General features: G+C 39.1%; 1 protein-coding gene across 1 annotated transcript; it reads right to left on the bottom strand.

Moving 5' to 3' along the window:
• Positions 1 to 1,354: 1,354 nt before the first annotated feature.
• On the bottom strand, positions 1,355 to 11,506 carry LOC139876568 (uncharacterized). Its single transcript, XM_071863909.1, has 8 exons — positions 11,414 to 11,506; positions 10,601 to 10,648; positions 10,478 to 10,514; positions 10,327 to 10,385; positions 2,128 to 2,159; positions 1,921 to 2,045; positions 1,745 to 1,820; positions 1,355 to 1,552 (listed from the first exon to the last, which is right to left on the bottom strand). Exons 1-8 carry the CDS (start codon positions 11,428 to 11,430, stop codon positions 1,548 to 1,550), a joined length of 399 nt encoding a protein of 132 aa, XP_071720010.1. The 5' UTR covers positions 11,431 to 11,506; the 3' UTR covers positions 1,355 to 1,547.
• Between the last annotated feature and the right edge of the window lie 771 nt (positions 11,507 to 12,277).

Below are 12,277 nucleotides of genomic sequence, written 5' to 3'. Positions count from 1 at the left end.
GAATTTTGAGTCGTCGACGAGAAAATTTTACCATTTTGGTTAAAGTGTCAAAAATAAATTTCGGGCCTAGTTGAAAATGGTTAAGTTTTGGCAAAAACTAATAATTGATTTAGAAATTAGACCCGACGAGCTTCAAAATGGTATATGGTATGGTTGGGATTGTTGAGTATAAACGTGTTCTAATATGATGTCAAAAAGGAACTTTGTATGCTGCTCTTGCTGTCCAGCTGCACTTGGTAACAGCATGAGTCAACTATTTTACTATTTTCGTAAAGCCATAACTTTCTAACTGTAAATCCAGTCTGGACAAATAAGCTATCTACAGAAATGTGCGAGAGTATTCTATTCAACGGTAATGGCCTAAGAGACTATATCAGATTACGTTGGACCAATAATCAGCTGAAAAGCGGCTTTTTTCTTTCTTTCTCTTTTTTAAATATAAACATCGTGGTTTACACTTGCCTCATCGCAGCCCTGTTGCCTTAAACTATGTTTTGGTGATAAGAGACAAGATTGGGAACCTTGGTGTGCACGAAAGATCCATGTATCCATCATCATATACATTTGGTAATTAAATGTTACAAGTGTTGTTCTTCATGATTTTGTTAAATGTTGTCGATGATTAGCTTTTTATGTAATAGTTAGGGTGGAGGGTATAACTCATTTCAAGCTAAATTGTAACAAATCTAAAATGTTTTTACAGTTCGTTATTTAGTAGTCATCATGCATTTCTTCATGTTCTATGTTTTTAGGTGACATTTTGTTAATTTGAAGATTTTGATAAATAAATGTTCATGATATTTATCTCTTTTATTTATGGTGCTCAATTGAGTGTACACAAGGTTTTCGGTTGTGATTCTTCAACGGTTTAGGTTTACCAGGATGGAGCAAAAGGCGAAACAATATAGGTTGCCGTTTTCCCGTTTATATGTTATATGTAAGCCACGTTTTGTCATAACCCCGCCGCAACAAAGCGCGGCATGTTCCTACACTCGTTGATGTATCAATTAGAGCATGTGGTCTGCATCCTATAAAGTAACGTCTGTATTGCAAAAGTAAAAAAGAAAAATGTACATTTGAATTCAAGGTCAAAGAAAAACCTGTAGCCTTTATAATATTATAATATATCTATATCTATATTTGATGATAATATACGGTTTACACGCTAGTTAGTATGTAACGGGGACCCGAATACCCGTGGGGATACCCGTTTACCCGCAAGTTAGTAATTAAATGGGGTCCCGTCGGGTTTGGGACAGGGTTTCTTAATCGGGTTTGGGTTCGAGATTACCTATACCCGCCCGATGCCATCCCTATTTGCAGGCAATTAAGCCCATTAAAGTGCAAGTAAACAGGACCAAATTCAGTTTTGACTAAGTAAAATACTTCATCCATCTTGTCTCAAATACTTAAATATAATATGAAATTTATGATGGAAATAACTAGTAGTGAGACAAGTTTTGTCTAAATAAGCTAAGGCTATACACCTTTAGCACTAACCATCAGCTTCGATTTACTCGATGTCCTCAACAGCATCAATAGTTTTGTCAGCCTACAAAACAAAATGACATGCTTAAAGTGGCGTTTAAAAATATTGATTAACCAGACTAGAACAATCTCCAGCATATATAATAATTTTAGTATTGATTTATTTATAATATGACCATATATTTAGTGATTTAGTTCGGTGCACAAGATCTGTAAGACATACATGTCTCCATGAATGAGTGAAATTATTTATTACCTCCGCCGCCACCACTGCTGCCAGCACCTGTGTTGACAGTGAGGCTTTCAATCATGTTGATGAAGCGTACTTTGTTCTACAAAACAAAATCTCAACAAGTATTAATATGCGTAACAGGTTAAAAATGAAAAAATATATGTGTGTGTGTGTGTGTGTGTGTGTGTGTGTGTGTGTACCTCATTAAATGTCCCGTCCACCACTTTTTTGAGCTCATCCAAAAAACGCGACATGACGTTTTTAATCAACGTATCTTGAGCCACAGTCATTTCTCGGAAATTATGCACCAAATGTTTTTTTGCATCTACGTACAGTATTTTGAAAGATGGTGGTTAGTGTAGCAATATTTAAATCATATTTATTTGGAATTAGGGAAGGTTTTATACCATCTAAATTTTTAAGAGGAGCTGCTAAATCCCTGATGTAACAACCCAACCCGTATTAAAATCCGACCCATAAAATTTTTTCCTTTTAATACGCGTTAAATAGTACTTTAGGTCCCATTTATTATTTTCCGAAACGTCTTTAACACAATAATAAGTTTAACAATCTTTAAAACATTTAATACATTAGTTAATTGTCCAACCGGACATACACGACCCGACTGGTTTAGTCTCCAACAAAACCGAGCATGGTGATTTGGGACTACGCTACCCAAATCCTAATCGAATCCAAAAGCAAGATCTTCTAAAGAAACTAGCCGAGATCTCTAATCCCCAAGCTTACCCGAGCCGCCAAGCATGCAACCTATAAAAATGTCAACAACGAGAGGGTAAGCTAACGCTTAGTGAGTGATAATATACTACATACATATATATGTATAAAATGGACACGCTACACAAATATCAAATACCGCATACCGAAACATTCATGTAAGGCAACTACACTAAGCATACCGTACGATCTCAACGTCACAAGCTAAAGATAACAACAAGGTATAAGTTCACCAACGACGATGTGAACTATGCCGATAAACTACACCCGAAGAGTTAGCTACATCACAACAATACAATAATATAAACAACATTATATGTATACAATATACATATATAACAACGCGTAAAAACATCCAAGGTTAACCATAACGCTATGGTGCTACCGGCTCGTGGTTCACACCATACGCATTTGAGTCTCACTCGTTTATAGTGCTACCGGCTCGTGGTTCACACTCGATGCTACCGGCTCGTGGTTCACATTAATTATTTTATAGTGCTACCGGCTCTTTGGTTCACACTCGATACTACCGGCTCTTTGGTTCACATCCATTATTTTATAGTGCTACCGGCTCGTGGTTCACACTCGATGCTACCGGCTCTTTGGTTCACATCCATTACTTTATAGTGCTACCGGCTCGTGGTTCACACCATAACACTTACAATATTACCCTTCGCAATTTGGGTCATATAATCCACATCACAATATTAACCCTTCGTCATTGGGGTTACAACATCCAAATCACAACCACGTGTGATAACGTACACACAAACATGTACCTCGCCAAAGGTGGTCAACCAAAACGCACAACCATGCCAATTGGACTCATACAAAGATCCATCAAATCCACCTATATGTAAAGTGAGCTCTATAACCGAGAATCACTTCACCCGACCCGCACCCATCCTACACATACATATGCACATAGGATATTAACACTCACCTTGAAGTCTTGAGAAAAGCTTCCAAGTAAACCGCAACACGCCAATGGGAAATACCTATTCCATTATCATAAATACCACAACACAATTAGATTGGATTTACAAACCAACCCAATTCGACACTTAGTGCAAATTCGACCCGAATGCACTTCCAAGTACAAACCGCAACCAAACTTTACCAATAATCATTAACACAAGTGATAATGGTCTTAATACGCCAATTAAACTCGAATGCAAGTGTTACACACGTGTCTCACCCATTTTGACACCAAAACCCTAATTTTGACCCATAAAGGTCAAAATCTCCACATTTACAAGTTTAACGCCAAAACACAATTTAAATCGGTTTATTACTTCAACTTAATCCATTTTAAGTTTATAAACCTTGCTAAATCGCTAATTGGGTCATAATCACCACTAAACCCTAATTTTGACCCAAAGTCAAAACTAGTCAACCAAATACCCTAAAATGGTTTCCAATACATCCATAATCACTAATCCAAGTGATTACACACTATAATCAAGTCATAAACATGGCTAAATCGTTAACCAACCCAAAACCAACCAACATCAACAATAATGAGTTCCAATTACCCATTTCATCCTCTAAATGGGTTTTTCAACAAACTAACTCAAAACCCCAAACTTGAATATCAAATTACCAAAATGAAATTCGGAGTTGAGACTTACCAATACCGCCAAAATGATGCCGTTGACGAGTAGAACAACTTTAATACTTGCAACCTTGATTGAATCAAGCTTCTTCCTCCTCCAATGGAGCTTTCTCTCTCTAAAATCAAGTTCTCTCACTAGGGTTTGAGTGGAGAAGATGAAAGAGTGAAAAATGAGTTAGGATAAGGTTTGGGGACTGATCTCAAGCCTTTATCCCGGTTTTGAAGTGAAAGGACCCAACTACCCTCGAATTCTATTTAAAAACGAGCACCAAAAAGGTCATTCAGCAACATTGTCGCGATCCGCGACTTGTATGTCGCGTTACGCGACGGCTGGGACGCGGTACCACCAACTGAAACGCGATATATAGAACAGTAGGCCCCCAAATTGACTCGTCGCGTTTGGGCTGGGTCTGTCGCGACCCGCGATGAGTTGAAACGCGATGATGGTGGTTCAAACGCGATACCACACTGTTTTGGCCCTTTTCCAATTTTAAAACATGCTTAAACCACTACTACTAATCATGGTTCAATATTAAATGTTTACGGGCTTAAATACGTACCTTAAAACACGATTGGGAAGAACGGGGTGTTACAACTCTCCCCCACTTAGAATCGATCACGTCCTCGTGATCCTAGTCACGAACCCAAATGAATCACACTCCACGGTCCTCAACTCAAGTCCCAAACCGACTTTCCTAGGCAACTCTTTCCAATGAATCACCTTCTAACAACCAAAATCGTCACACGCGATTTATCAAATCGTAATCCGAGCACTGAAACCATGCTCAATCCCGCACACCGGGAAACTCAACCAATCTCGAACCGAGACATCAACCTTCTAGCGTACCATTACCAAGTACAATGCTAAAAGCAACCAAGTCTCAAACCTAAGGTCAACAATCCGAAACGATGAAGACCGAACCAAACGAATCCTCACGCATAACACAAATCACTAAACATCCCTTGTAGTGCGCAATACGACCCATACGCCACTACCGTATCATCATAATCCACGGCTAGAACCGATAGCGTCCAAAACGACTAAGGAAACGCAAATCCCAAGGTGCACGAAATCGACTATCGTCACACCCGTAACAACATGTGAGCGAAACACGGCTATCGCATCACCAATCATACCACATGGTCCTCACGACCCCACCATCGGTGTATGAACAACCGATAGTTCACTCAACACCGGATGAAGTCAGCGGACCCCGTCAACGGTCATGCTTCACCGATATAACAATACCTCATGATGAAGTCAGCGAACCCCGAAGGTCATGCTTCACCAATATCAACACCGGATGAAGTCAGCGGACCCCTAAGGTCATGCTTCACCGATATAACACCACGCTCATGATGAAGTCAGCGGACCCCGAAAGTCATGCTCCACCAATCACGTACTCTCATGATGAAGTCAGCGGACCCTAAAGATCATGCTTCATCAATCAACCATACCATAATGAAGTCAGCGGACCCCGAAAGTCATGCTTCATTATTCACAATACCATGATGAAGTCAGCGGACCCCGAAAGTCATGCTTCATCAATCAACGCCCTTTTTGGCCTCGAACGACGAGTAGCGTAACATCGTGCTCTGCTACGCCATAGTGAATACTAACGGATACCACTAACCATCCACACACTCGAGCAAGAACCACCTATATCGGACATAGGTACCAAACAGTAATTCTCCAAAAGAGAATCCGACACATACCTCCCTTAACCAAAGGATTTCACCTTGCTCGCCAAACACGTCCATTATCTCTCAACGAGATTTACCACGTTACCACCTCGGTGATAATTCAAATCCAAACCATAAGTACAATTTATCCAAAATTGTACTCTACCACAAATCGACCAAAACTAGGTCTCGACAAGATTTCCGGATCTACCAAAAGCATCATTCGAAATATCACACTACAACTTCCTCGTGCGGGAGTGCGACTCCCCCACTTGGAACCACGTTCCTATATCACAACTCGTACAACCGTACAATGCTACCAAAGGTAGACTTTACCAACGATTACACAAACCATACCCTCGCAATTATCTAATTGCTTTAGTTTGTCAAGTTTCACCTAGTCACTCGTGTACCTACGGGTTTCTCCCGGTACCCTAAGTACAATGTAACCACAACACAATCGGAGTCGACACCACGCTAGTAGGTATAAAAGAGGCACCTAATGTCGCGTCATAAAGACTCCATTACCAACACACATCGAGATTTTAAACACTCGTCCTCAAAGGTTCCAATCACCCGACGAACCTCATGGTTCATCATTTCAACACAAAATCGAACACGCGCTTAACAATCGAACATCAAAACCATTTCCGTGGCTTGGTAGAAACATTACCCAAATACTAAGGAATGCTTGGTTGCACCAAGTCTTACGCCCTTCGCCCGACAATCAACGTCACCATTGGGTACTTCCATTAGGAACGTCACCCATAACAACAATATGCACACCACAAGGCATTTAACAACTCAATCTCAAACGGCACCGAACATCACTAAGACTTGTGACCCCTCATGCCACAGTTGTAACATCTAGACGCACTAGAATCCGATATACCCGTTCGCATACCACCCGTGCTCATACTCGGACCCTTAGTCCTCTTACTCGGAGCACCATAAGAAACAACTTTTCTCTCACTTGAAGGTTTACCCCTTTTCGATCGTGAATACGACTCGAAACCTCTAGCCACGGCGACTAATTCCGAAACGATTCCGCGTAACCCCGGCTAATCTCATTCTTCAAGTCATCATCCAAAGCTCGATAGAAATCACCCATCAACAACGATCATTCCCCAAATACTCCGGGCAAAAGCGAGCCCTCGCCATAAAGGTCGTCTTGAGAGTACTCAAATCCATAGACCCTTGTCGCAAGTTTCGCAACTCATTACGCAATTCCCACAAATCGGCCGAAGCCCGGAACTCCACGAAGAATTCCTCCTCAAACTCGTCCCACGATAAGGCCATAAACGTTTCGCCACCGACAAGATCAATCTTACCATCTAACCAATCCCTTGCCCTACCACGCAACAACTAGTAGCGAGTCTCGTCTTTTCCTCGGGAGGGCAATCAATAGTACGAAAACACCCTTCGACATCCGAGATCCAAGTTGTGCTCACCAAAAGATCCGGTTTCCCATCACACATCGGGGGTTTAGTCCTCATGAAGCTCTTAAGACATCGCTCCATTTAGCCACTACTTTGAAGTTCGGAGTACTTCCTATCCATCACTTCCCGAAACGCACTCATTTTCTCCGCAACGGCGGCCGCAACTCTAGCGTTAAACTCCGCGTCATTCGTCTCGATCTCGTTTCGCGTCGTCATTCTAAAGAATGCAAAACGATTAGTCCACGTACGTATAAAACCGCACGCACAACGCCGCCCCATCTTGCTAAACACTCGTCGTACATCACTCGTTAGACACGATTTGCACCCGTAATAAGGTCTGCAAGTTCTTATTACGCATACACGCCGTATCGACTCGTTAGTACAACGACCGCCTCGCTCGATGATTTAACCAACACCGACAAAATTTCCTACACGAGTAAACATACGCAAGGAATAACATCACAATACAACCCAAAATCCTAGTTAGTTCACCTACACGCTAAGGCACTAACCAAGTTCCCGTCCGTCCCTTTCTCCTACAACTCCCGCAACAAAGAAGCACACACAAAAGTCTAAGTCTAGGCACCTATCTCAAGTCGCCTAAATCCCTTAGACCATGCTCTGATACCACTTGTAACAACCCAACCCGTATTAAAATCCGACCCATAAAATTTTTTCCTTTTAATACGCGTTAAATAGTACTTTAGGTCCCATTTATTATTTTCCGAAACGTCTTTAACACAATAATAAGTTTAACAATCTTTAAAACATTTAATACATTAGTTAATTGTCCAACCGGACATACACGACCCGATTGGTTTAGTCTCCAACAAAACCGAGCATGGTGATTTGGGACTACGCTACCCAAATCCTAATCGAATCCAAAAGCAAGATCTTCTAAAGAAACTAGCCGAGATCTCTAATCCCCAAGCTTACCCGAGCCGCCAAGCATGCAACCTATAAAAATGTCAACAACGAGAGGGTAAGCTAACGCTTAGTGAGTGATAATATACTACATACATATATATGTATAAAATGGACACGCTACACAAATATCAAATACCGCATACCGAAACATTCATGTAAGGCAACTACACTAAGCATACCGTACGATCTCAACGTCACAAGCTAAAGATAACAACAAGGTATAAGTTCACCAACGACGATGTGAACTATGCCGATAAACTACACCCGAAGAGTTAGCTACATCACAACAATACAATAATATAAACAACATTATATGTATACAATATACATATATAACAACGCGTAAAAACATCCAAGGTTAACCATAACGCTATGGTGCTACCGACTCGTGGTTCACACCATACGCATTTGAGTCTCACTCGTTTATAGTGCTACCGGCTCGTGGTTCACACTCGATGCTACCGGCTCGTGGTTCACATTAATTATTTTATAGTGCTACCGGCTCTTTGGTTCACACTCGATGCTACCGGCTCTTTGGTTCACATCCATTATTTTATAGTGCTACCGGCTCGTGGTTCACACTCGATGCTACCGGCTCTTTGGTTCACATCCATTACTTTATAGTGCTACCGGCTCGTGGTTCACACCATAACACTTACAATATTACCCTTCGCAATTTGGGTCATATAATCCACATCACAATATTAACCCTTCGTCATTGGGGTTACAACATCCAAATCACAACCACGTGTGATAACGTACACACAAACATGTACCTCGCCAAAGGTGGTCAACCAAAACGCACAACCATGCCAATTGGACTCATACAAAGATCCATCAAATCCACCTATATGTAAAGTGAGCTCTATAACCGAGAATCACTTCACCCGACCCGCACCCATCCTACACATACATATGCACATAGGATATTAACACTCACCTTGAAGTCTTGAGAAAAGCTTCCAAGTAAACCGCAACACGCCAATGGGAAATACCTATTCCATTATCATAAATACCACAACACAATTAGATTGGATTTACAAACCAACCCAATTCGACACTTAGTGCAAATTCGACCCGAATGCACTTCCAAGTACAAACCGCACCCAAACTTTACCAATAATCATTAACACAAGTGATAATGGTCTTAATACGCCAATTAAACTCGAATGCAAGTGTTACACACGTGTCTCACCCATTTTGACACCAAAACCCTAATTTTGACCCATAAAGGTCAAAATCTCCACATTTACAAGTTTAACGCCAAAACACAATTTAAATCGGTTTATTACTTCAACTTAATCCATTTTAAGTTTATAAACCTTGCTAAATCGCTAATTGGGTCATAATCACCACTAAACCCTAATTTTGACCCAAAGTCAAAACTAGTCAACCAAATACCCTAAAATGGTTTCCAATACATCCATAATCACTAATCCAAGTGATTACACACTATAATCAAGTCATAAACATGGCTAAATCGTTAACCAACCCAAAACCAACCAACATCAACAATAATGAGTTCCAATTACCCATTTCATCCTCTAAATGGGTTTTTCAACAAACTAACTCAAAACCCCAAACTTGAATATCAAATTACCAAAATGAAATTCGGAGTTGAGACTTACCAATACCGCCAAAATGATGCCGTTGACGAGTAGAACAACTTTAATACTTGCAACCTTGATTGAATCAAGCTTCTTCCTCCTCCAATGGAGCTTTCTCTCTCTAAAATCAAGTTCTCTCACTAGGGTTTGAGTGGAGAAGATGAAAGAGTGAAAAATGAGTTAGGATAAGGTTTGGGGACTGATCTCAAGCCTTTATCCCGGTTTTGAAGTGAAAGGACCCAACTACCCTCGAATTCTATTTAAAAACGAGCACCAAAAAGGTCATTCAGCAACATTGTCGCGATCCGCGACTTGTATGTCGCGTTACGCGACGGCTGGGACGCGGTACCACCAACTGAAACGCGATATATAGAACAGTAGGCCCCCAAATTGACTCGTCGCGTTTGGGCTGGGTCTGTCGCGACCCGCGATGAGTTGAAACGCGATGATGGTGGTTCAAACGCGATACCACACTGTTTTGGCCCTTTTCCAATTTTAAAACATGCTTAAACCACTACTACTAATCATGGTTCAATATTAAATGTTTACGGGCTTAAATACGTACCTTAAAACACGATTGGGAAGAACGGGGTGTTACACCTGACCATTTGGGTACATCTTTCGACAAATTCAAGCTCACTTTCCATTGATTTTCTAATCTACGTATTAGAAATCAAAAAACAGTTAAAAAAAAAAAATTAGAGAAGAAATACGTTTTAATACAAATTATAGTGTTATAATATTTACATACCTCGGTGAAATGTGACTCCCTATTACCAATAACCGTCCTGTAATTGAAACGATATAAACATTTGAAATTAAAATTATTATTACTAGATACCAGATAAATGGTTGAAGACGAGGAGTTACTTACCTCCTTTCATTTAACACACGCATGCACTCGTTGATTTTAGCGTCAAAACTGGCAGGAAAAAAAATATATTTATATATATTATTAAGGTGCAATCAACAAAACATCGAGTAGCATAGCAACCAACTATCATATCATGCAAATTCCAAATAGCACAAACATGCATAAACCAAGAATAAAACCTTAATAGGTCAAATAAACTCATTTTTTCGATAATAAAACTGTATAATAATCAACAACTAAACCCAATCAAATTATGTCAATCACAACAATTATTAAAACTGAATATAAAGAATATATTTGAACTTTCAAAGCAGCAAGGCCTGGTGTTTATGATTTATTTAGTGACACGCACATACATATGAAGAGAGTGCTACTGAGTAAAATATATAAAAGGCAAAAAGGGATGGGACTGAAAGCTTTAGCTGTATTCTGAATTGAAAAATAGGGTAAAATGAACTGCCTGCAGCATACTCATGGCCAATTTGGAAATTATCATATAAGATTCACAAACTATTTTGGTTTTAACCAGTGTTACAACGAAATTCTCAAAATCACAATGTGCAAGCTCAACGTTAATACATTATTATGATTTTAACAATTACTTTTAATCATTTTCTTCTTTTTTTAGTTTCAATTGTTTACTCATCATACAGAAGAACTGGTATCAATCAATACATAGAAACATAATTATAGCAGAGCACTTACTTATAATCTCAATAAGTTACAAATATACATACATTATACGAATTACAACTAACCAATGTTTTCCAAAACATCAATTTATTTCTTTACATACGAATTGAAGGAACGTACCTTGAATTTGTCGACATTAATTCAGGATTGATGAAAGAAAAAAGGTTCAAGAGATCGTAAGATTGTGGCCGGTTCCTGAACTCTAGGGTTTCTAATTGGGGTTATATCTTGACTGGTTGGGTTGTTGATTTCATGTAATCAGCTATTGGGCTACGAAAACTTGGGCTAAAATGGTTGCCTGGCCCTAGAATTGTACCGTATAAAATATTAGTAACCACATAATCTCAAGAAAGTTTTAAAACGAGGAAAAAAAAAAAAAAAAAACCCATTGAAGTGGGATGCTTTGGTTGGTTAAGGGTCGGCTAATTACGTGCTTTGATACAACAGTGTGGTCTTGTTCGATATTTGAACGTAAAAAATAATAAAGAGATGAAAAAGAAAGGTAAAAAAAAAATGACATGAAAAAAGTTTTAATTAGAAGAGGAAAAAAAAACTAAAAAAAAAAAAATCAAATTACCAATTTATCCCCGAAGTTGTGGATAATTACGGGGCTACCATTGTGAACATTATCAACCTCATCCCTTTTCGTATACGTTTTATAATAATGAAGATAAAGAGTGGATGATCAAGTTTGTTATTATTATCCTTTGTTACTATTCTTTTACCTAGGGATGACAAAAATATCCTTTGGTTATCTTTAAATTGCTTTCATCTTATGCTTTCGTCTATATGTTATAATCATTATATATGTTGATATTTATCTAAAATGTTGGAAAATTTAATTGATTTATTAGAAAATCGATTAAATATGATGTATGAATTAAAATTGATGTTAAAGAGTGTGTTTAATGGTTACAATTATTGTGACTTATCACATCTTTTACTTATCAATTATAATGACATTTAATTGTCATTAATTGAGCA

The sequence above is a fragment of the Rutidosis leptorrhynchoides genome, chromosome 11 (assembly GCF_046630445.1).
Source record: "Rutidosis leptorrhynchoides isolate AG116_Rl617_1_P2 chromosome 11, CSIRO_AGI_Rlap_v1, whole genome shotgun sequence".
NCBI classification, from domain to species: domain Eukaryota; kingdom Viridiplantae; phylum Streptophyta; class Magnoliopsida; order Asterales; family Asteraceae; genus Rutidosis; species Rutidosis leptorrhynchoides.
The sequence above is the reverse complement of the archived record's forward strand: the minus strand, read 5'-3'. Positions and strand labels throughout refer to the sequence as shown.